A 24,429-nucleotide genomic window follows, 5' to 3' on the forward strand; every position below is an offset into this window, starting at 1 on the left:
TTTGAATTGTGCTCCAAATGATGACCTTCGAAATTCATAGAAATTTAATGACGACTGCCATTGTTTATTATCTAGCCCAGTAAATTGAGTTGGGCTACGGCTACACGTGATGTGATACACAGTACACAGTAGGTATATGCATGTTCCCAGAATAGTGGAAGTTATAATTTTACCAAAAGGTAGTCGTCTCGTGCAAGAGCACCGTTACTCGATTTATTCGATACACAACTAGTAGACAGCTGCTGCGTAGGAGGTTCACGCATTTTTCAACAAAGAGCTCGGACACACACTCACAATCCACTGGGACTTAAGGAAGACAGCTTATATGGTGTCACTCAGAAACCGCGATGACACTCTGATCATGGTCACCCGACAGTAGGATCATAATAAATTCGGTAACTTGTGAAGCGGTATGGTATAGCAACAGCGACTTTCACGAAATCAGGAATTAGCTCAGTGCTTTCAGGTTGAACACTCGTCCGTGGGATTCACTATGCTCACAGCCGAGAAAAGAAAAGACTCAAAGCTGGAATCTGCCGATGTGTCATGACACTTAAGATAGTGTCTGGGGAGTCACTTTATATGACGAAAAACGAACTTTCAGTGCACTGCGACGCGAGCCGCACTATCTGTTTGTATGTATTAAACGTGCCGATTGCACGACAACTCTCGTTCGTTCGTTTCTCATCAGTATAGAGTAACGCTCCTATACTTACTGTGCGTCACCATACCCATGAGCAGTCCAATGATCTTTAGGCAGTTTAGAACAAAAGCTGCATTAGACAGTTTCTTCAGCAGAGACATCGAAATAAAAAATTTATTGCACAACTATCCCCAGTAGCAGTCTACAGGTCACTTTGGGCAGTTCAGAAGAAAGCTGCTTTAATAGAATACCCTACCTTAGCGGAGGCATCAAATTGAAGTGCTATAACACTTTTAGAAGCGGTGCACGTTACCCGATTTGTCGTCATCCATGCCGATGCGGCTACGGCGACTGCAGGTGGTTACTCAGGCTTCGTTGGTGTGCCCTTGTATGGCTAACATGACCAACCTTGGCAGTAAACGTTCGTCTGCATATGCCAAAATCACTGATGAATAGCGCACGTTACTCGATACCTTCTAAATAAGTCACTCATAATGATGGCTGATGATGATGATGACCGTGCTAGCAATAGTGCAGGCGGTTCCACTGAGCATAAAATCTCTTCCCAGACAGGGGGCGTTTCGATCTGGCAACCAGAACAGGAGTGCCAGGTGTGCGCAGCGATGCAGGTGGGACAACACAGCCGCCAGGGCAGGAGTACATGGCTGGGTCTATGCAGCGATGCAGGTAGCACAAACAGGTGGCACAAAACGGTGGCCAGGGCCAGGACCGGGTGTACAGCCGCCAGGGCAGGAGTGCATGGCTGGGTCTATTCAGCGATGCAGGTACCACAAACCGGTGGCCAGGGCCAGGACCGGGTGTACGCTGCGATGCAGGTGGCACGAGACGGCGGCCAGCGCAGGAGCACAGGGCCGGGTGTATGCTGCGATGCAGGTGGCACGAACCGGTGGCCAGGGCAGGAGCGCAGGGCCGGGTGTACGCTGCGATGCAGGTGCCACGAGACGGCGGCCAGCGCGGGAGCACAGGGCCGGGTGCAGGTTACACGAAACTTCAATTTCACCGAATCGGCCTGCCTACCCTCAGCGGGTAGGTACCGGCGGATCACATTACTCGCCGCACATGCCACAATGTCCCAACATACTGAAACTCGGAGCCACGTGCTTCCTGTAAAAAATCCTATGACGGTCCTGGAAAGCTCCTCTTTGTAAAGCCTTACATAAGCTATAATCAAGTGCATTATTGTAATAGCAAAGTTTTTATCAACTGTTTTCTAAAAATATTAGAAATTGAGGGTAGAAAAATATATTTTTATTATTTTTTCCTGTATAAAATTAACATATGCTTTACTTAAAGCGGTCATTAATGTAAGTATCTAGCTCAAGCGCCACTAGTAGGACCGGAATATGTGATCAATCATCACCACGACTATTGAATCGGACCCTACTGCGTGGGATAAAAACCCCAAGCGCCGGAGCATTATGACCAGTGGCTGAGCTTTTAAAAGCAGTAAATAATAGCATTTTACTCACGGCTTATCAACTCAAACCTTCGTTGCGAAATCCTCAGCAATGGCTGCGTGCGCAGCAGCCGGCAGGCCCCGCGCCGCCTGGTCCGCATCACGCTACAGCTCCCGGCAGCGAGGACTCCGCAAATTCAATATTATATTTTTCCCCGTCGGAGCGAAGCCGACGAGAACCGTGGCTACATAGAGCCATTTTGCCGAAGTGTTCACTTCAAAAATCAAAAACCAACTGAGGCGCGCGGGCGACTCACTCTATTTATATAGGCACCCGCACCTTGCAAACTAAAGGTGGAGAGAAAAATTGACTTTATTTAACTGTCACTGTGACCCTTATGATGCCGAACACGGAGAAAGTCGAAACGCCATATCTCTCACAATGTTTAACTAGGTTTCAGATAGGCTCAGACTACATAATAATTATATTGGTCGATAACTTTCGATGTTTTGATCATACAATATCGTGATTTTCGGGATGTAGGAGAAAAATACCACAATTTGTACATTTACTACATACTTAATATATTATTTATTAAGATAACATTAGGAGAAACAAGATTATACATAGGTATAGACGAACATAAATTTGAGCAAACGAAACTTAGGTGTTCAAAGATTGTGCCTAAAGAGTTTTAGACGAAACGAGCCTTATGCCACATAAGTCTTGGCAAAGTGATGGTTCGGCCAAAAAAGTTTAGACCATACGAGTTATGCGAAATGAGTTTTGGTCAATAAAGATTATGCGAGATGAGCGGAACCCCAATATTGTACCTATGTATATTTGACATTACTAAACTTGTATGGACCAAACACAGTCTCGACGCATAAAACTTATCAATGTAATTGTTGATTGCTAATGTGTCGGTGATGGAAAAGTATCTGTTCCACGTATTTGCCGGGTGCTCCGCCACCGCAGCCAACGTGCCCGCATTCAAGTCAATCACAGCCGCGAGGTGCGACGGAGACTATACAGGCTGATGTTTTGAATTGTTACCTATAAAAATACATACATAAATAATGCTCTGTAACCCCCGAAGGGGTAGTCAGTGCAGAGGCTATACGTCACTCGAGGAGGCTCCTTTTGTAAACATCAAATCCACTTCCACTTTAACATAATAATTATGAAAATAGGAAATGAAATAAATTATGATCTTTTCGTGGAGGAACTCTGAAAAAACTATTGATGTATTTACACGTGAGTCGCGACACAAAATATAGCTATGGTAATACATATTAGTACTATTGAAATAGTGTGACAAGGCAACGGTGACAAAACACCTGAAACAACCTGAAAGCTATAAAATATTTTTCATGCTTTGCCGCTGTAGTGTAGTATTTTAATGAGTACATCACCCTGTACACCTAACAAAGTTAAGTAAGCATGTTTTGTTCGCCAGTTCACTTCAGTTCAGTTGAATCTTTGTTCCTCCCCCTCTCGTCTCTTCATACCCCGCCCCCCTGTCACTTGCGACATCTCAAGGTATGACATCAACTCAACTTGGCTCTACTTAGTCGCTCTTTAACATAATAACGAGTGGAAGTACCTGGGAATTATGAAAGAAAAATTGAGGTCGGTAAAATATTGGAGCTGTATGACTTGGTTACCTTTACCTATGTTTAGAGTGTATTCGAGTAAAATTAACATTAGGTACTAACATGTTATTGTAACTTTAACAAATTAAATTCGGTACCTAGCTGTTGCCTATCAAGAAATACGGCTTACAGTTTCAGCCACGTAATAAACAACGATCAATACACATCCAATTTAAACCGAATAAAAATGATAGGCTCATAAAACACTCACTCCATAGCTGGAGAGCCCTTCTCAGGACATCGCCCCAACACCTATACACCTTCCGATGGGCAGATAAAAACACCAGATTTATGGGCTATTTTTTATAAATAGTTGTCTTAAGGGCAAAGGGCCGAGGTAAGCTCATTTTTCCAAAGGTGGATATTGCCTTTTTTGCTGATAAAGAAATGACGAATGATTTTTTTTCTTTGTGCGGTGGCGTCCTGAGATTTATTGTGCTTCGCGGTTGGAGTGTGCGTGAAGTGAGTGATATATGTAGCGGTTTTACTTGAAAGACAAAACTTTATGAAAATATTCATTTTCAGGTTAACAGGTCCTGAAATTTTCTTAGATAATATTATGTACCTTATTTAACCCCCTTCCGGCTACCTATGTCACTTTTGCTACAGACTTAGAAGATAGGTAGGTATACACAACACACATTATCACTCCAACCCAATTCATACGAACAACAAAATTACCCCCCAAGCAAAATTTAAAGCAACAAAACACCAAATAAACCGCAGGGACCGAAACAAAAGTGTTGGGAACATTACCTCATAATGACGTCACCTTCCTGCTCATGATGAGAAACTCGCAAAGATAACACAAAGACTTACCCCAGAGTTATTCATAAAAGCAAGCCACTTAAAGCCCGCAATTAAAATCTTAACATATAGGATTAATAAACACCACCTTAGATAGGGATGGGGTAGTCATAAGGGGTAGGGGAAATATCGACACTATGATGATTATTTATTATTTTATTATTCAATACGATGTGTCTGGACGCTAAACGTTAGCATACCAAAATATAAGTTTAAGGTATCTAAAGATTTTTTAAGGTAATTTTGATTGTAATTACTTACTCACATAATTTACGGTGTTACATGTATATAAATTAAAAAAAATATAGAGTCGTTATCATCTGTTCTCGCCACTATTGTGAATACGTTATTACGCCAATGCAATATCTGACACGTTCTATCCTAAAGCCATTTCGTACCGTAGACTTAACAATGGTACACTGAAACCTATCGATAGCACCAACTTATTCTCACATGTGACCCCAACCCTAAACCTACATCGTTAAGAGAGAGGTAGGACGTCTTAGAATTAAATTACACCTCACATTCCGACTCGGTAACTTCAAACAATAATCTTTACCCCTTCCCCCGGTTCGTTACCTCACCCCCTCTGTCGCCCGCAGCCTTGATGGGAAATCCTTTATGACAACTAGAGTGAGTGTTGTGGCGTCTTGCTTTAAGGAGATAAGTTGATAAGTGTTCCTAATGTTTGTGTAGTTTTCATTAGTACGGCTGCATTGTCGTCACCAGCGGGCGGATGAAATGTAAATGACAGCTTGGTGCTTAAGTAAATCGATAGTTTGTACCTGTTCCTTAAATTATCAATGATTTAGATTTTTATAATTTGCTTAATTTTTTAATGGCTGGTGTCAACAAAATACAGAATGTGCATCTTACTATCCTATATATTTTGTTATACTTTTTTTGAGATAGACAGCAACTTTATTCCTCAGATAACGATTATCTGACCATTGAAAAATCAGCCCTTAGTTGGATAAACAAAAAACAAATATAAAAAACACGGAAAACGACGATATAAAAAATGAATAAGGACTTGAAAATGGTTCAATAGTGAAACAATTAGTATCAACTTTCATTACTTGTTACTCAGACTAATAGTAAAGTGAGTGACATTTAACTAAACCCACCTCAACAAAGGCTGTTCGAAAACAGATTATACAGAACACGGGCGAGGTAAATTGTGAAATTACCCCGACACTGGGCCTGATGACCCCAATTATGGCAAGGTGCTTGGGGTTTCAATTTACGATGTGTTAATTTGACCCGAAGTGGGTAACTGTTACCCTAATTTACGCGGCCCTTTATTAAATTTACCTGAAGGTATTGAGTCATTGTGGGTTTTAGTTGGGATACGTGTTTAGTTGTTTCAAGTCACTCCCGATATCTCACAAAAGAGCTGAAGAAGCTACTGAAGCTGATAAATGAATACAGTTTTATAAAATAAATATATGTTTCACAGTTAGTACAAGAAAAAAATGCATGCCTTTTTATTAATGGTAATCCTACTTCAATTATTAATGACTAATGTTAATTTTTTTGTTAAAACCGCTCAATGCCCTTATTTCCCAAGTATATACCAGAACAGCCTTAATGTCATGAAGTAGATGATCTCCATGAAGCTGAGCGCGCTGCAGCCCAGGAACAGCCCCGCCATGCTGCCCACCGCCACTGGAACAGAACACTCTGTATATTGGCGCCCAACGTGGGACACTTGTTCAAAATAGACCGAATGTTAATTTACAAAAAAAAACAAATTTTTGCTTGCGAATGCTTAAAGGCATCTTTCTAGTTATTTAGACCGAGTGTTAATTGTTCACAGTTTAATAGTTTTATGGTCACTCTACATTTGATCTAATGGAAACGCAGCCTAAGGGAAAAATAAATAATAAGGGCCTGTTTCACATTGTGTGGATAATGGCCACCTGTGGGGTAAAAAACATGCTGTCACTCTCTCCAATTATGTTTAAGACAGTGACCGAATGTCTTTTATCCCACGAATAGCCATATCCAGACATTCTGAAACTGGCCCTAAATTTCATTAAAGTACTTACCAAGCACATCGGTGAATCCGAAGATGATGTCTCTGCTGTATCTCATGCGCGGGTACGTGACGATGCCCCACTGCAGGTTGGTGCCCAGGAACCACTCTTGTAGCACCTGGAAATAATTAAAATACAAGAAAAAAATGTATGGTAAAAGATTGTATGGTTGTTTGGACAGGGAAAATTTATGCCTGTTCTAGCGGTGTGCTGCAGGCTGAATATGTTATTTCGATAATGATATCATAGACTGCAGACATAAATAATGTCAATATATTCATTTAACCCAGTTTCATCAAGAATCGAAGGTTGACTCACGAAACTTTTATTAAATATACGTAGCTGTCTTTGGTTAAAAACCAGAAAGATTGACGAAATATTTATAAATGGGTAGTAATAATTTAGATTACTTACATAAGACTGTATGACGTAGGTGACGTCATCACAGTTCGGTAAACATTCACAATCAATGATGACGCTGGAATTTGCTTTCTCCACTCGTAAGTTCATTAGTTCCTCTGAAATAGTTAGAAAAAACAGGTGTAATAAATAACAGCCTCTTGAAAGTTATTAGTTTAATAAGGACAAAGAATACCTTTGTATTTGTCGAGGCACCGCAAACGCTTCACGTCACATATTCTTTCTGTTCCTGTAAAATACATAAATACTGATGATATTGAAATCACTACTGCTATCTTGAGAACCAATTGAGAACGAAGTCCGATAAATGAAAATTGACTGAATTATAGGGATTTCCATATACAAGAAACACTAAGGTTTATTCGGATACTGAAATCAGTAAATGAAAACATCAGTGGGCTAACGATGAAAAATACCTATAATCAATGAAGACCATCATAACCATACTGAAGACGATGAAGTGGAAGAAGATAATAATAATCTTGACAATGAAGATTAAAACGATTACAAACCGCCGCATACCGATAATGATGAAGATGAAGCAAACAACAAAACAGATCATACCAATATTCCTGTAGAAGTGCGGCACGCAGCCGCAGTAGCGGAGAGCTAGGCGCGCGCGGCAGTCCATGCGACACATGGTGTAGGTGTACACGGCGCTGTGGGCCAGGATGTTCTCGTCCAGGAAGCGACAGCGCCTCTGACCCACGCTCAGTCTGTGGAGGGTTAAGAAGGAGTAGTGGAGGAAAAGTATTCACCATAGAAAATGGAGTTTCAGATAGATATTAAAATCAATTCTGAAGGGACAAATTCATATTTTGGAGCTGTCACACAAAAAAAGTTGTGCAAAATGAGATTTACAATAATTTTCATAGAGACCGCTTCTCACGCCAGAGATGCGGGTTCGATCCCGGCGCTGACATGTACCAATGAGTTCTTTTAACTTAAGTACAATGTATACCATCGCTCTTACGGTGAAGGAAAACATCGTGAGGAAACCTGCATATCTAGATTTAGCACATCTAGATATGTGAACCCACCAACCCGCAGTGGACCAGCGTGGTGTGGAAATGGTCCAAGCTTAGGAAGGCAGTTTAGACCTTGGGGATATGCACAAAGGTTCCATTCGAGAGAGCCAGGTGCAGGTACTTACACCCCCACAGAGAATAGAATAGAATAGAATAGAGACCAATTTTAGTCAAAAATTACTACTTTAAAAATTGACTACTTTAAATTAGAATTTGGGTCTTCAGAATCGACACCGTTGCAACGAAGGCTAATGCTTTAAACGAAATTGCAGACGATTTGGATTCTCTAAAACTGAGAATAAAAATAAATTTACATATTTTTATGTACTTAAGACTTACTTGGCTGCTGTAGCTGAAGTGTACACGGTGGTGGCGGTGACGTACAGTTTCATGTAGAAATCTTCAGCGGAGTGTTGATGCTTCGACACTATGTCCGGCACTTCTGCAGGACCATGTATGTAGACCTAATAACAGAAAAAACTCACATATACCTAACCAATCTTGCTAAGATATCATAAAGAAAGAAGGAAAGATAGTTACATCGTAGGAAGTAGATAAATTTATGACTTGCGCAAATACTTCACCATCAAGAGGATGAACGAAAAAGGTATCGTTGTATTTTTTGATTTTATCCCAACGGTTTGAACTGCGGAATCTGAAATAGGAAGCGAAACCCAAAACCGAACCGAATTAGACACTTGTTTACAATTGGAAAATATTAAAAATATTTGCTAGGTCAAAAAAAGTATTTCAATAACATACGCAGGTGAATTATAAATAGCCACTTTGGAATTGACAGCATAGCAAAGTCCCATTTCTGTTATAGTAGGCTCAATATTAAGATGGATTCCAGCAGCTCCGATGGTCAATGTTGGTGTAAAACTTGGCGTGAGTTTCAGCAAAGTATCCATGTACTGCGACGGACGTAATCCATCAAACTCAGGAAGTAAATCGAGATTTTCGTAAGTTGTATTGGCCAAGGCTATTATGAATGCTTCCAATTTCTCTCTTTCTGTTGCATCGTAATCTCTGGAACGAAAATAATTATAATAATCCTTTGCTACGGCATGTGCTACAGATGATAGTCGTTGTGACATTCAAGGGTTCATAGAAGTTTCATCATTATTGTTATGTAACCCTATGTATAGTGGCACGTTATTTCTTTCCGAATTGCCATCAACGAATAACCACATACCTATACTCAAAACTTCAAAAAGTCCCGTCATATCTATTGCCAGCAAACATATCTTAATTTCAACAAATAAGGCCAAAAACCCAAAGACTCACTCAACAAACGCCCTAAGCTTCCTCTGGTCGATCTTGTTGTCCGGACAGATGGTGACGCAGGGGAAGGTGGTGTTCCACGCGAACATGTCCCGGTCCATGGAGATGATGGTGGGAGATGACTGGTAGCGCAGCCACGTGGAGAGGGACAGGTAGACAGAGCCGTAGATGGAGAGGCACACCACGCCCATCCAGAGGGTGCTAGAGGTAATACGTTGGAGGTAGTGAGAAGAAGGATTTGTGATCTTGTGTCCACCAACCTATACATTTTAAGGAGAAGACAGTGAAAAGAAGGGTTGGTGATAGAATATATTACGTCTTATGTCCACCAACCCGCACTAGGCCAGCGCAGTGGACTAGGCGTAAAGCCCTTTCTTCATTGGAAGGAGACATGAGTTGTGGTGATGATGATGTCTTATATTTTCGGAAAATTAATCCAGCACGCAACGCTGCACAGATAAGTAGATACATGTCTACTCACTGCCCTGATCGGGAATCAAACTCGGACCTTCGAACTATAAACAGTTTTTTAACCTAACATAATAATATTACCAAATGCTCCAAATGCCAAATAAAATCGGTTAAGTACCTAATTTGCTTGAAAGGGGTAGTTAACAGAAGTTTTATAAAAACAGTGGAGGGAATTATAATTAAATACCTACTTACATTTCAAGCGAATGTCGTCCGATAGCCACCAGATGATTCAATCCGTGAATAGAAGATGTACTGAAGAACATTCGAAAGTAACATCCAACTTTTGAAATAAAAGTTCTCCATACTGATGTTTTATTTTGCGTTTCCTGAAATTTGGGGCTATAGAACCAGTCCCGTTCTTCAGGCCTTTTATTAAGATTTCCACCAAAAAACATTTTACAAAACCTTTCACTTTATGAAACGCCCAAACTGAAAGCAACACTAAAAACGTTTTGAAAACTATAAGTAGAGGAAATTTAGTGGACAATTTGCTTATCAGGATCGAAATTATTAAAATGCGTGTTGACTAATAGAGATTTATTTGAAAATAATATGTCGCATTTCACACGATGTAATGTTTCCCTCAATAATTAATTGTTGGCCGCCATTTCGTTTCATTACAAATCAGTCAATCGCATTCGGTCATTATTTATTTCCATCCATTAATGTAAAAAAATAAACGGAGTGTAAGAAAATAGATTATTTCTAAAAAACTCAACACGCTGCATCCTAAAAATAGAGCTGCCATACTGCCCACCGCAACTGGAAGAAAAAAAGGTTAGAAATGTGTTAGTCAGTATATCCATAAACATACTTTTGATAGGTACGGTGATTTAAAACACTCACGAGCAATGAAAAAGTTCCACTCACAAACTTTCGACACGTAATGACCCCATTTGTTTTTTCAAAATATTTACTTTTTCATTTGGCTTTGTTCTGATGCATTGGTAAATGTATGTGGATATTTTGTGTTTTTTTTGCTCGTGAATGTATACTCTAAAAGCATATACCTATATGTCCTCACCAAGTAAATCAGTGAATCCGAAAATGATGTCTCTTCTAAACCGCATCCGCGGGTACGTGTTGATGCCCCACTGGAGCTGAGTCCCGCTGAGCGACCATTTCTGATGTACCTGTGAGACAATACAATTCAGTACATGCATCTTATTCATTAGTCATAACCATTTCGTAAATAACCTAACCAACGATGTTAAAACTCGAGGGGTTTGACCATAAAAGTCGCCAAACTCTTGAACGGCTAAGATGATTATGATTAATATGTCTAAGAACACTCGGGGTAACATTACCATATATGACGAAAAAAAAACAATTCGAAATGGGTTTAGCCGTTTGGGAGCCATGCTATCACAGAGAGATACACACAGATACAAAGACAGGTTAAACTTATATGACCCTTCTTTTGTGTCGGAGGCTAAAAAACTTACTTTACTTTGAATCGCGTAGTTGACATCGTCACAGATTGGCAGACAATCGCATGTTACAGGATCCGTTGGTGAAAACTTTAAAGTTAACAATTCCACTGAAACGCATTTCCACTAATTAGTAAATATTACTATTTTTATAAAAATTAAGTCACATATTTCTTTATTCACCTTTGTGTCGTCCCAAACAATGAAGGCCAGCGACATCGCATACCTTTTCGTCGCCTGAAAATATGAGAAGAGCAAGACCTTTGATTTGAGATAAAATTGTAATGAACACAATAATAGGATAGCACGGAAGATGCTAAAGTGTAGTATATTAATTAAGTAGATGCCTGCTTTTCGCAAATACTCCTAAGCTATGTATGCAGTAAACGGTTCTTAACGCGGCGGGCCAATCCAAAAGGCAACTACCATGCACGACGCCATCCCCCTGTACTCTTAAGTTGTACTAAAGGTCTAATGAAGCACAATATAAAACGCAAATTGTCTACAGAAATAAACAGTATCATCTCTTTGCCAAATAAATTCCTATCATAATAATGATTATGTCTAATAACATTAATTTATTACCTATCCGTCGATAAAAATGTGGAATACATTCGCAGTGTTGCAGCGCGAACCTGATGCGGCACTCCATGCGACACATGTTGTACGAATAGATCGAGTTGTGTTCCAGATTGTTCTCGTGAGAAAACCGGCATTTCCTTTGAAGCACGCTTAATCTGTAAAACATATTATATAAATCAATGCCTGTAATTCTTATGTAAAATCGTAAAAATCATACGACATTTTCTAATGTACTTAAAGAAATCATGAAAATGATAATACTTAGCAGCTTCAGCCGAGGTGTAAATCGTGAAGGCCGTCACATACAGCTTCAGATAGAAACCATCTAACGCAAAGTAACACTTTGTGTTTGCTATGTCGGGGACTTCCAGCGGGCCATGAATGCAAGCCTGAAAGCAATTAACAAGGAAATTGAATAGTCCATTTATATTATATAGGAAAACTCAGTAAGTACTTAAAAGATCTAATGATGCTCATATAGCTAAAACTTTAGTTACCTATGAGGCCATTAAAATACCAAAGTGACTAATGAACTTACAGTAAAAGAAGAAGACATGTTTGATATCAGCAGAAACACGTCTCCATCGAGTGGGTGCACTAGAAGTGTCGTCACATTACTGTTAATAGCTGTATCCCAACGGTTCTCAGCACGGTATCTTGAGATAAAAGAGAAGAGAGTCAAATTAAAATTATTGGAAAAGCTTAATATTTTATGAAAGCAGCTGAAAAAGAAAGTTAAAATAAATAAAAGAAAGCTTTCCTGAGAAAGATTAAAACAATTACTCACTTTGGTGAATTGTATATCGCAACTTCAGAATTTATCGTGTAACATAAACCCATTTCCGTAATAGTTGGTTGCATAGTTAGGATGGCTCCCGTATCACCAACTGCCAGGGTTGGTTTGAAGGAAACTGACAGATTCAAGATCAGATCCATGAAATGGTCTGATGGAATGCCATCGTATAGTGGAATAGACTCGAAGTTTATGTAGGAAGAGTTGGCCAAAGCTTTAATAAATTGTTCCAGCATCTCCTTGTCAGGTTCGGGACTATCTCTGTAAATAAATCAATTAAAAAAAACTCTAAATAATAAAGGCACTGTGGCCAGTATTATCTATAATAATAATAATAATAATAATAATATGTGGGGACATCTCACACACGGCCATCCGACCCCAAGCTAGGCAGAGCCTGTGTTATGGGTATCGGACAGCTGATATATCTACACAAATACATAGATAGATACATATTAAATATAAATATCAAAACCCAAGACCCGAGTACAAATATTTGTCTTCAAACAAATATCTGCCCCAGCCGGGAATCGAACCCGGGACTTTCGGCATAGCAGTCAGGGCCACTAACCACTACGCCATTCGCCCGACCAAACCGTAACCGTATAAGACCTCAGTTTTCCAGCATTATGTATGCGCCTATAATATTTAGGCATGATTTTTTTGGTTAACACTTATCAAGCCAAAGGAAAATATAGAAGACACTTTATTTTTTCACATTAATTTGAGCATGAAATAATTAGCAGCATTAGATTAAGGGTGGCGTCACAAAGACAAACATAACCTGACACACCTGACATAGACCTTCAGCAGTTGTTGATCGATGCCAGGCGAGGGGCACACGGTGGCGGCGGGGAAGCTGGTGTTCCACGCGAGCATGTCGCGGTCCATGGACACCACGGCGGGCGAGTGCTGGTAGCGGGCCAGCGTGGACGAGGAGAGGAAGACGGAACCGAAGATAGACAGGCCGAGGAAGACTAGCCAGAGGATGCTGAAGAGATGGATGAAATCATTGGTGAAGGTTTAGCTTAAGATGTAGGTATAGAAAGAAAGAAAATGTATGTATTTCGAACACACGTACAAACAACACAAAAATTAGTCAAAAGTTTTGAAAAGTAATAAGAAAAGAGTACCTATGTGTTGTTTCCCGATGATAAAACGGATTCTAGCTCAGCTTGATGATATAATTTATTTATACGAGGGTAGGCCGTGCCGTAAGTCAAATCAGTCAAAGAATACAATTAAACCCACATATAGATACTTACATTTCTAAAGGATGTCTCCCAGGAGCGACGAGATGCCCGAACCCGTGGAACGAAGCCGTCTGTAGATACACAACAAAATATTCCTTCGCTTTGTTTGCAAATGATTTCGACGTTGCCTCCTTTTTCTTCGTCGATATAGTGTAAATTGGTGTCATTCGCCGATAGTATAACTCATTTTGAACCAGCGTCACTTGGATAGCTTTCTCGTATAACATGTTATAGTTCCTCATTTTGGCACTGTGTGGATAGAACTGGGTAGGTGGGATAGACTAGAATTGTTTTGTTAAAACAATGAAACGAAAACTCCATCAAAACACCACTGTGTCACAACCGTTTGCATATTTTGTGCTGCATAATTTTAAAAATGCTTGAATTCTGCATTGTTTTATGCACTTTGTTTTGTTAAAATTTAATATGATAATTACTATGTTCGTGCAAGTTACTATTTTCATTATGAAGGGCTTAGGTAATAGGTAGTTTTATCTGGATCAAGATCATAATTTGTTAAAACGCCATAGCGTGACCTATTAACGGTACTTTCACTATTTTCCTACATAGGTACATACCTCGAGTATTTCACTTGACTTCATATTGAATTTATCTATTTTAATAGCTTAGATAAATTATGAATATTTAAGACTTTGAGTGTATACAATTCTTCTTCTGCCTAGACAATAATAAAGTGTGCCTTACTGATTTCATATTTTTAAAAAATAATGAGTAATACTGAAAGTATAAACTTTGGCAGGTTTACATTCAGCAGTTAATGATAATAACAAGACAATTGCAAACATCTTTTAATTACATGAAAACGTGCCTAAAACCCAAGTTGCAGATCGGAGCTAAGGGCGAGCACACACGAGTTACATAATTAAACAAGCTTAATTTTCTTGTACGAGTTACGTTCTCTGCTCGGAGAAAGTATTGTGCAAATATTTCAGGGAACAAGCGGAGGTGGAAATGTTTGTGGCTACGGTAGAGAGGAGACCGACCTTTTTATATGGAACCTGATTATAAACAAAAAGCTCGTATCAAACTACATGTGAAATAAATTCATAAGTAATGAAAAGGTTCCACGTAATATTCTGATGCGCTGTTAAATGTACCTACTACAATATTGAGGACAGTGTCATTTAGCTAGTATTTTCCGTTTAGGAGTAATTTGGTGCTATTGTCACTGGAACTTTGTCATTGCTGGTGAATGTATGCAGAATAAATTTAATGTAACGGCCAAACGCTACTTACTTTCTATTGCCTGTATAATAGTCATAAGTACTAGAAAAACTAACGCAGCTTATTTAATTTTACGCTACATGATCCAATAAAATACTGATTTATGGCTAAGTAGTACTTATATAGTAATTATTTCATTGACGACCGAATGGCGTAGTTGTTCTCGGGTCTTGGATGTGCCCGTAAAATGGCAATAGGCCCGCCCCCTATTACATTGGGACTAACATAACACTCTGGCGAAAAGTGGGTGCAGCAATGCACCTCTGCCTACCCCGCAGGGGAGTACATTAGTACAAGGCGTGAGTGCGTGTTATTTTATTTCATTGAAGAAAAAAAAAGGTTTTCCACACTAACAGTCCATTGACACCGCGCCGTTTAATTTGAATATCCAGCGCTGTTTAATAAACCATCCGGTTTGATTTACTTCCGTAAATCTCGTACCTTTGCGTTACTTTGTGCTGTGTACTGTGTAAACACGGCGTACTTTTGTATTCTGTGTAAATGAACAATGTTTCATAATGTAAGGCCTTTTCGGGTTGTGTTTGCTTCTTGTTTTATAACTTCTGGTGTTCTCAAATCTTACTCAGGTGTTGTTAGATATATATTTTGCGATGATTAAACATAATAATATAATTAGTTTTGTAATATTTCAGTATTTGTACGATAGCGGACAGAACAAGATTTGAGTATGTACCTACCAAGAATAGAGATGAACTAGAGTTTTAGCTTTTTAGGCTGTATGATATACTTAGTAAATGGTCAGTCTCTTACTTGCGGTCGCGAAAATGTACCGTTGATACGAATAAAAAATCTAAAATAATATGTTGGTACTAGACTAGAGGGCGGTAAACGAAGACTCGGCAGACCGCGAGAGACATGGCAGCGCTCTGTGAAAAAGGAAATGGGCCAGGCGGGGATGTCTTGGGCGGATGTCTCTGAGCTGGCCCAAGATCGTAAAGAATGGCGGCGCTTCACTTCGGCCCTTTGCTCCCCAGCGGAGATTGGGAATAAGTAAGTAAAAGTAACTAGACTATAAATTCTTATCATTAAAGATTATAAATAAACTATCAATATTTCAACAGAAACTGTTAATAATGTGATAATTAAACTCAGCCGTTAATAAAGCGCCAAAATTTCCCCCGAACTCATCGCATTCGTCTCAATAATCCCGCGCTCGTTCAAAAAAGCGCCACAGAGCAACAAAGGAGACAAAACGACCATAGACAAAGTGCGCCCGTTGCAAAGACAAATGAGCGTTTGCAGCCAGTAATCAAAATACTGGCCTTTGATCGGGCAATAAAGGTGATCGTCGATGAGTAGAGGCGCCGCCACGTGGTGACAAATCGCGCCCCGAGATGGATCGTCGCCTCTTGCACCCAGTGTTGGGCTTTACATTTGTATCTACCAATATTTTATCGATACTTTTTTATGAATCTTATTTTTAAAACGATAGTTTATATAGTACAGAGAGTTCCTCTCCCAAAGATTTCTCCTTTATCAAAACGACTTATATAGTTATTGTAGGTGCAGCCTATTCGATACTTCATCACTGCCTATGCAGGGTATTGCAAAAGTGGTATACTAAGTCGAAAGGGGATCATGTTGCTCCTTAGTCACCTCATTTCGGTTTAGTATACCACTTTTGCAACAACTACCAAACTTAGTCCAAGGCATACGAGAAGTATTAGTCGGTTTTTCTCAAATTAATGAGCATCGACAGATCGCAGCCCTACTCTCATAGACGACCGGCCAGCGGGCTTTTATTCGTCCGTCATGCATGAGCTGTGACGTATCGACGCGCCAACGTCTCGTTTATATTGGCTCCCACAGGTATGCCCTAATGTCAGCCGAATGAGAACAACAAATAGATCAACCTTACAAGACAAACGTTTATAAATAAAACTAATATAAAGCGTCTTAACAACAAAACTTACAAAACTGTTAAAATTAAACGTTACTTATCGAGTTAGATATGAGATGGAACAGGCACATAACCATGGACTATTAAACTTAATCATTTAAGACTGGACTTATAATTGGGAGTCAAACAATCCGCCCATCAGTCATTCGTAGTCCTAGAATTTTCCATTGCGGTGTTTTAGACTTTTTTTTCTTTTTGTCATGACGTGATTCGAAAGGACCGCATGGTTCACCGCACGTCACGTCACGCTGATCATCAGGTTTCTTTCGATCACTTGGCCTATCATCACGCTGATCCTCAGGTTTCTTTCGATCACGTGGCCTATCATCACGGTGATCCTTAGGTTTCTTTCGATCACGTGGCCTATCATCACGCTGGTCATCAGGTTTCGTTCGATCACTTGGCCTTCGTCTGTCACCTGGCTTTCTATTATTAGGTTTCCGTGTACCCTCAGTTTTGCCACGGTTCTTTGGCTTTTTAGTTGATTTCGGCTTTTTAGTTTTAGTTGATTTTGGTTTTTTAGTTGTCGTCCGATCTTCTGGACACAGCGCACTGGGTTCATCATCTGGGTCATCAGGCTTATTACAAACGTCTGGGATTTGATTGCATTCTTCACTTTCTGTGCACTCATCGTCACCTTTTTGATCTTTTCTCTCGCAGGTGGGATGGCAGACCCTGCACTGGTCGCAGACAGGACATCGGTTGCACTCGCGGCACGACTGGCAACCACTGCACTCTTCTTGTGTGTGGCATTCAGGACAGATTGGCTCTTCAGTGGTCGTGGTACCTGACGTCTTATTCTTTGGTACTGGAGCATATTTTTCGGCATCTTCAGGAGTATCGGCAAATTTTATCGCTAAAGTGTCAGACATGGGGCCGAAAAGACTTTCACTAACGGCCTGCACCCTCACTTCGTAGAAGACTCCTGGCTGCACCGACCTGAACTGGGCCACACTGCTTGCTTGACCATTTACTATGAGTTCTTTGAACGGTGTCGCGTGCCCGGTTAAATTAGGGTCGTAATATTTAACCCACTTAGGGAGGGTTTCTCCGTATCCGAAAAAGTGTTCGCTCTCTATCGGCTACAAGAAAAAGTATTTTTTATTAGTCAGTATTTTAAAGGTAGAGATAGAAGATCATTATGTTATTGTTATAATCTGTTATAAATAAATAAATAAAATAATAATTACCGCAGACATTTCTTTAGAGGGAAAAGTATTTCTTGGTAATATTTCCCAGATAACTATCTGAAAAAACAATCAAATTTACACATTAGCTATGATCCTTGCATACCCTTTAGTACATTAATATTTCTTGAAGTACATCCTTCACTGTCTACCAAATAATACTTACGCGATACCCCATAACTGGCTCATCACCCAGCATCTCCTGTGGCTTCCACTCGACCTCGAACCCTGGGTCCAGGTCTGTGATCCTCAGTATCTTGGTCTTGTCCATGGACTCCGCGCTCTCGGCCAGGCACTGACCAAGCCTCAGATTCTCTGATAGCAACTCCGGTAGCTTGAACAGGCGGCCCATTGCGAACAAGGAATGTAGAAGCAGCCATAGTAACTTCATGTCGTTATCATCATACTAATAATAAAATAATAGTCGTGTTGTTATTTTGTTGAAAGTATTTTTTGTATACAAATTGATACAAATTAAGGTTGACAGTAAATTATAAATAACCGTAAACAATACGATTTACTTTCTTTCTTATGTTTTGGATCTCCGAATAATAACAGCATCGCTCATGTAGAATTGACAACATTTCAAAATTTTATACAGTTGAAATTCGAAAACCATTTAGAGATATGGCTCTAATATTCACAAAAAAAAATGTTTCCGATTTTTCTATTGATTTATTTCAGAGAAAAACATAAAAATCTAAATTATCATTCGTGACATCACGATGTGGCATAATAATTAAACGCGCTTTTACTTCTAAAACATGAACAACAAAAAAACATGTTATGTCACTTTGACAATGACAATGACAAACATCACTGAAATGTCTGTCACTTTTATGTGTCCTTGTCAATGACGGAAGTTCGTGATTGGTTCTTGCCACAAAATAAAGTTGAAGTTTAAGTTGATTGGTCCATGTTCATGTCAAGTTAATGTCATCCAACTTTTTTTTTAGGTTAGACAGGCAACGAAAATATTTTTATCCCAAGCCTCGACGTGACGTCACTCATATTATAAATATTTTGAACTGATATGAATATTTTGAAATTAAAAAAATATATTAAAACATAGAAATATTAAGAAATAAAAAAATACGGGTCATCTAAATTTGTGATATCTCGTCGAAAATAAAATAAAATCGGTGAGCATTTTATTTGAAATGTTGTCAATTTTCTGTCTAGACATAAGTCATCATCTAAATAGGAAGATTAGCTCTCCCAAAAGACCACAATATAACGTTGTCCAGGGCGTACACAACTCTACACATAGAACCACTTCCGGTCTTCGGTTAGCGAGCTAGCAAGTAGGGGAATCGTTTTTTAAGCTCTCTGAACCGACGATTGTAATTATCGCGAGGTGACAGGCTAATATTTCTAGCTTTGTTCAGTAAAACTAAATTTCTTGTATGTTACAATGTTATTAATCAAGACGGTCGGAATTTTCATAAACATTTGTTAAAGTTAAGCTTCGAATTTGATTCCCATTTTGTCGGATAGAGGTCCGTCGGTGTTGGCAGTGAAGGCTTTGACTCGTATCTTGTATTGCCGCCCTTTTTCAATTTCAGTGTACTTGTAGGATGTGTTCTCAGCTCCTGTGACAATGAACTCTTTAATCGAGTTGCCTTGCGGATCCTCTGCGATTTCAACCTGAAAAAAATATCATGTTTATTTGTTGCTGTACCAATAGTTAAAAAGTTGTAAATTAACGAAAATATACATGGTTTCAATTGTATACTATACAGGATGTGAATTAATAAAAGGAAAATTTGACATAATCGGCCCGAGATATCGGACCCGCTAAACATATCACAAAGCGGACTCGGATGTCCCCTTAATTTCAAACATTTTAAACATATGCGTATTAAATAAACATCATACCTTCGTATGTATAACGGCAGGAACAGTGATGGGACCGTTCGACAAGTCTAACGCAGCTGAGTCCATCATCTCTCTGATTAAAACCTGAAATATTTGAAAAACATTACACCACGAACTTATTACCACCATGATGCTGAAAGCTGATAGACCTTTGTAGGACCTAAAGTGACACTATACATGAAAAATAATAAGTACCTACTTAAAATAAAAGCAAAGATGCAACTTTACTCTTAGGGCCTTCTGTGAAGGCACATTTTTTATCTCACAGGTAGTCATTATCCAAAAATTGTGAAACAGGCTCTTATGCTAAGCGTGTGTGTAATTGTGTCTTGCTACTTTATTCTAAATTGTTCTGTTCAATCATTTCAATAAATAATCAACAAATATTGTATTATAAATGTCAACGATGCAACAGATAGGTAGTTACTCAGACTATAAATTATTACACGCTGTCTGTGATTACCTACTGATTATTCATAAATAAAATGAGATAAAATTGGTAAATGCAATTAGGGTAAGAGCACCGAGAGCAAACATGATTCGCGATAACGTCAGTCATGCTTTTCAACAAACTTTCATTACTATGGTAGGTATGCGGCTTCGAATTTTTTTTTTTATAATATCTGTACACCAGATAAAAAAAATATGTTTAAATTAAAATTATATGTAGTATCCATTGTGTTAAGTTTTGACCTATATTAAATATTAGTTACAACAAAGCTAGTATTGATTGTGCAAACCATAGAACAACGCGGACTCGGGTGTACCCTCGGGAAGCGTCATAGCGATCTTTCTTGATACAAAAAAGTCTGCCAATTTTTGCGGGGGGAAATTTTACCGTTTACCTTGATTCTGTCTCATGGGACATGTCATTATGAGTTTTACTTCCTAGCAATAAGGGTTATGTGAAGAGACATTTAATTATGAACAAAGCGTCGTCATTCTTTCTTGCCATGGATGTACCAATTATCGATAAGTGTTATCGATGAATTCGAGAACATGGGTTAAAAATACTAATTTCAAATTAATTAGGTATAGTTAAATTTAATTAGGTATGATTAATAAACGAAGTCACCCGCTTTTCACTGTACATTTATACTCACGTGATAAGACGCGAGCCGTATCGCCGTTTTTGAATGAGTACAATGCACTGAAGTTGTCGAGTAAGTGGGCAACCCGACGACGGTCAGATGCTTTCAAGCCGGGGCGGTTCGGGCGGCCTCTGACTAGGCTTAACGACTGCTGCCGAAGCAGCAACCGGGACCCACGGCTTAACGTCCCGTCCGAAGCACGGAAGCGTCCAGAAAAGAACCATTTGAAATCGGTAACTCATGCTGTACCTACCAATGGCTGACCGTGTCAGTTGTTGCTTAACCTCAGTGATCAGTTACGATTACTGAAGCCAATTCGACTACGGACGCTTCCCAACTATGACCTTTTTTGTCGATTAATACATATCTACATACCGGTACATCACTATTGCATTTTTTTGACATTGGTTGCTAGGAAACAGCTAATAACAATAAACCATGACCAAATCTGTGATCAAATCCGGAATCCGGATATTATATGAATTGAAGCTGTCATTTTAGTATTTAAACAAATCATTTTCTATGAAACGAACGCTTTGCGAACTAGATTGAGTCTAGTGAAAATTGAGACTGCAACTAGTTTTTATAAATCGGTGGGCCTTTCTGGCCTACCACCCCGCCAGAGGGGAACGTCTGCCTATTTCGTCTCCAGACCATTCATACTCAATGGTGCAAACCTTTGACCTATTAGATTTATTACTAGAAATAAACGCCTATCACATAAAACAAACAAACATACACACCTTATACCCAATGACAGGTTCATCTCCCAGCTTCTTCACAGGAGACCACTCCACGACAATGCCCATAGGATTGATAGCGGTCAAACCCAGTAGCTTTGGCGTATCACCATCCTTGTCGCTCCTCAGCACGGCTGCATGAGTGCAAGCGAGAAGGGCTATCAAAACAAATGACCTCATTTTCACTGTGATTTTTGTAGTACGTGCAACGTCCGTGTGAGTTGTTGGAATTGTGTGGAGTTAGTGTTTTGGTTTGACTTTATAATGCTGTTTATAAGGGTATGGTTACACTGGTGTGTTGTCGTTGAAAGGTAGGACAGGAGCAGGAGGTACCATAACATATCAAATACCTACTTACCTATAAGCACAAGGGTTGATGTGCTGTACTAAGTTATGTATACTTAACTCAAAATGTGTATTATATATAAATATAACAGTGTCACATGAAAAACAAGACCTACCTGCTATGATGAATTATAACATACTTTAACTCAATAATTTATAATAGGGTACCTACGTTTTTGTGTGTCCCCTTTAGCAAACACACATATTACTTAATTAGTTTTAGTTACAGTAAGTAAGTACAATCATATCACTTCGGTCTTTAAAAAAAAATTGTGAAAGTTAAAAGTGGTTAAGTATATTTTATTTCTTTTCATAATGAATGCTTTGAAAATACACCCTTATTTGATAAGAACTGGACAACAAACAAAATCAAACAAACATACTAGATAATAATTACAGTGGCAGTGACTCATTCAATGCTTACAAGAAGTTTGTGCAATAGGAATTCCCAGATAATGGTCTTAACTTATGGCTTATCATTGAAATCTACGGTGTTGGCCTAGTTATGACATTGTTTAAGCTTATCAATAAATTAAATAATAGCTTCTGATCCTTACAAACTATTAAACAATTTTATTATATCATATTAATTAAGATACGTGGATCTGTTACGAAATTTTGGTAAAAGCGTGAACAACTGTTTTGAATTCTCAAAAATATGTTTTCGAAAAAAAAACCTAAAAACGGACTTCTTACCCCTGAAACAAATTAATAGGGAAAGCTGATTCTCAACAAAACGAATGTGTTGCCCGATTCTCATTACCCTGACACTTGGTCGTCTGAGTCTCAAATAAATCTCCGCAGGCAAATTAAACGTTATTCTTTGTATCCAAATTCCAGGAGACTCAGGGTCTTTTATTGGAATTTTTCCCGATCGTGCCAATAAATACTGGGCCGGCGCTCGCTTCACCCCACGGCATTTAGCGCTTTTATGTCAATCGGCATCCGTGACCCGGGACTCCAGGTTTGGACCCTATTTTTTTCACTAGAGTCTCTATAATATACATATAAATACTTTTAAACCAATAATTTGAGGAGAACAATTATTAACTGAATGCATACATTTAGGTCACTATTATTTTATAAGGACAGCCGAGATTTACGCATTTAATTATAAGTAGGTTATTTTAAATTTCGATAAAAAAATATAGGTAGGTACTATTGTTCATTGCTTAATTTAAAATGTGAGCTTAATTCTCACACACGCAATCAGAATCGCTATATTACTCGCGTTCAACACACTGTTAACAAAAATCGATTTATATTTATACGCGACGACATCACATCCTGTATTCAGACATTTATTATTATTAAGTATATTATGACCACAAACTTATAGCACCCGTACTTATTATAAAAGTTTAAAAAGGTCCAACCCTACGGTCCCAGCGCGCGACCTCGCCTGCACACAGCGAGACATGCAAATTGCGAAGAACAAGCCGCGCCGCTACACGCACCCACCGTGCTTCTGTTCACTGTTGCCGAGGATGTAGGAGAGTGTGGTCTTGATACTTGCCAAACGTTTTAAGGTATTTTTTTGCTATGATATGAAGTCATACAAAAATTGAGATGAGCAATGGGTATCAGACACAAAATTTAGATGGTCAATGGAGTTTATGTAAAACGTTGCAATATTGGTCACACTATTGGCAATAATATAGATTTAGTGCAATCGATAAAATTCAATGAATTTAATGAATGTTTCAATTAATTTTAATTTGACCAAAAAGCACATTTGTATACTGAATACTGATACTGCGCGAGGCAACAGCTCTTTTTTTCTTTTTAAGACAAATTAACCTTATAATTAATTGAGTAGGTATGATTGTTTAAGGTTTTTTTTATAATCTAATTTATATTATTTAAATATACTTCCTACGTATAAGGCAGTTCCAACTCCCACAGCTTTTCCTAAAGATAATTTAAGTTCAAGACCACACAATCCCCCTACATCACACTACACGAGTCCAAAATTGTCCCTTTAACACGAGGCAAGCAAATAACAGAATAAAATAAAACACAAAAGTGTAAAAGAGAATCTATTGATTTGAAAGAATTTTTATTAGGAGGTGTTACCTCGTAGCGTATGGGACGATTCGCCGGCGCTATATTGGCTGGTTGGGGCCCATAACGATGCGGCCTAGGGCTGTCCAGATGTCGATAGTTTAGAATTATCGATTTAAATAATCTACATAT

General features: G+C 38.9%; 4 protein-coding genes across 4 annotated transcripts; all 4 read right to left on the minus strand.

Annotated features, from left to right (window-relative positions):
* Window positions 1-6,034: 6,034 nt before the first annotated feature.
* Window positions 6,035-10,194, minus strand: LOC119691430 (sodium channel protein Nach-like). The gene is made up of 10 exons (XM_048623288.1): window positions 9,961-10,194; window positions 9,298-9,495; window positions 8,773-9,039; window positions 8,551-8,665; window positions 8,350-8,474; window positions 7,547-7,698; window positions 7,158-7,211; window positions 6,977-7,080; window positions 6,575-6,680; window positions 6,035-6,191 (listed from the first exon to the last, which is right to left on the minus strand). Exons 1-10 carry the CDS (start codon window positions 10,161-10,163, stop codon window positions 6,082-6,084), a joined length of 1,434 nt encoding a protein of 477 aa, XP_048479245.1. The 5' UTR covers window positions 10,164-10,194; the 3' UTR covers window positions 6,035-6,081.
* A 96-nt stretch (window positions 10,195-10,290) lies between these two features.
* LOC105388914 (pickpocket protein 28-like) lies at window positions 10,291-14,957 on the minus strand. Its single transcript, XM_038108761.2, has 10 exons — window positions 13,839-14,957; window positions 13,367-13,564; window positions 12,568-12,834; window positions 12,319-12,436; window positions 12,042-12,169; window positions 11,784-11,935; window positions 11,382-11,435; window positions 11,214-11,308; window positions 10,793-10,901; window positions 10,291-10,530 (listed from the first exon to the last, which is right to left on the minus strand). The coding sequence occupies exons 1-10, from the start codon at window positions 14,066-14,068 to the stop codon at window positions 10,418-10,420; spliced, it is 1,464 nt and encodes a 487-aa protein (XP_037964689.2). The 5' UTR covers window positions 14,069-14,957; the 3' UTR covers window positions 10,291-10,417.
* A 1,983-nt stretch (window positions 14,958-16,940) lies between these two features.
* LOC105388902 lies at window positions 16,941-18,749 on the minus strand. Its single transcript, XM_038109416.2, has 3 exons — window positions 18,346-18,749; window positions 18,183-18,239; window positions 16,941-18,074 (listed from the first exon to the last, which is right to left on the minus strand). Exons 1-3 carry the CDS (start codon window positions 18,568-18,570, stop codon window positions 17,115-17,117), a joined length of 1,242 nt encoding a protein of 413 aa, XP_037965344.2. The 5' UTR covers window positions 18,571-18,749; the 3' UTR covers window positions 16,941-17,114.
* An 832-nt stretch (window positions 18,750-19,581) lies between these two features.
* Window positions 19,582-22,137, minus strand: LOC119691146. The gene is made up of 3 exons (XM_038107780.2): window positions 21,892-22,137; window positions 20,058-20,141; window positions 19,582-19,826 (listed from the first exon to the last, which is right to left on the minus strand). Exons 1-3 carry the CDS (start codon window positions 22,066-22,068, stop codon window positions 19,641-19,643), a joined length of 447 nt encoding a protein of 148 aa, XP_037963708.2. The 5' UTR covers window positions 22,069-22,137; the 3' UTR covers window positions 19,582-19,640.
* Between the last annotated feature and the right edge of the window lie 2,292 nt (window positions 22,138-24,429).

This window comes from Plutella xylostella, chromosome 9 (genome assembly GCF_932276165.1).
Source record: "Plutella xylostella chromosome 9, ilPluXylo3.1, whole genome shotgun sequence".
Taxonomy (NCBI): domain Eukaryota; kingdom Metazoa; phylum Arthropoda; class Insecta; order Lepidoptera; family Plutellidae; genus Plutella; species Plutella xylostella.

Bases quoted from the DNA above. Each gene is read 5' to 3' on its own strand.
- LOC119691430 (XM_048623288.1), bottom strand. From the start codon at position 10,163: ATGTTTTTTGGTGGAAATCTTAATAAAAGGCCTGAAGAACGGGACTGG. The intron at 8,666-8,772 runs GTATGTTATTGA...TTCCTATTTCAG, and splicing joins GCTATTTATAATTCACCTGC to ATTCCGCAGTTCAAACCGTT. The intron at 6,192-6,574 runs GTAAGTACTTTA...GTTCTGTTCCAG, and splicing joins CGGATTCACCGATGTGCTTG to TGGCGGTGGGCAGCATGGCG.
- LOC105388914 (XM_038108761.2), bottom strand. From the start codon at position 14,068: ATGAGGAACTATAACATGTTATACGAGAAAGCTATCCAAGTGACGCTG. The intron at 11,436-11,783 runs GTAATAAATTAA...TCATATTTTCAG, and splicing joins ACATTTTTATCGACGGATAG to GCGACGAAAAGGTATGCGAT. The intron at 11,309-11,381 runs GTGAATAAAGAA...AATGCGTTTCAG, and splicing joins TTGTTTGGGACGACACAAAG to TGGAATTGTTAACTTTAAAG.
- LOC105388902 (XM_038109416.2), bottom strand. From the start codon at position 18,570: ATGAAGTTACTATGGCTGCTTCTACATTCCTTGTTCGCAATGGGCCGC. The intron at 18,240-18,345 runs GTAAGTATTATT...TTGTTTTTTCAG, and splicing joins AGCCAGTTATGGGGTATCGC to ATAGTTATCTGGGAAATATT. The intron at 18,075-18,182 runs GTAATTATTATT...TTTTTCTTGTAG, and splicing joins CCTCTAAAGAAATGTCTGCG to CCGATAGAGAGCGAACACTT.
- LOC119691146 (XM_038107780.2), bottom strand. From the start codon at position 22,068: ATGAGGTCATTTGTTTTGATAGCCCTTCTCGCTTGCACTCATGCAGCC. The intron at 20,142-21,891 runs GTGTGTATGTTT...CAAATATTTCAG, and splicing joins AACCTGTCATTGGGTATAAG to GTTTTAATCAGAGAGATGAT. The intron at 19,827-20,057 runs GTATGATGTTTA...TATTTTTTTCAG, and splicing joins CTGCCGTTATACATACGAAG to GTTGAAATCGCAGAGGATCC.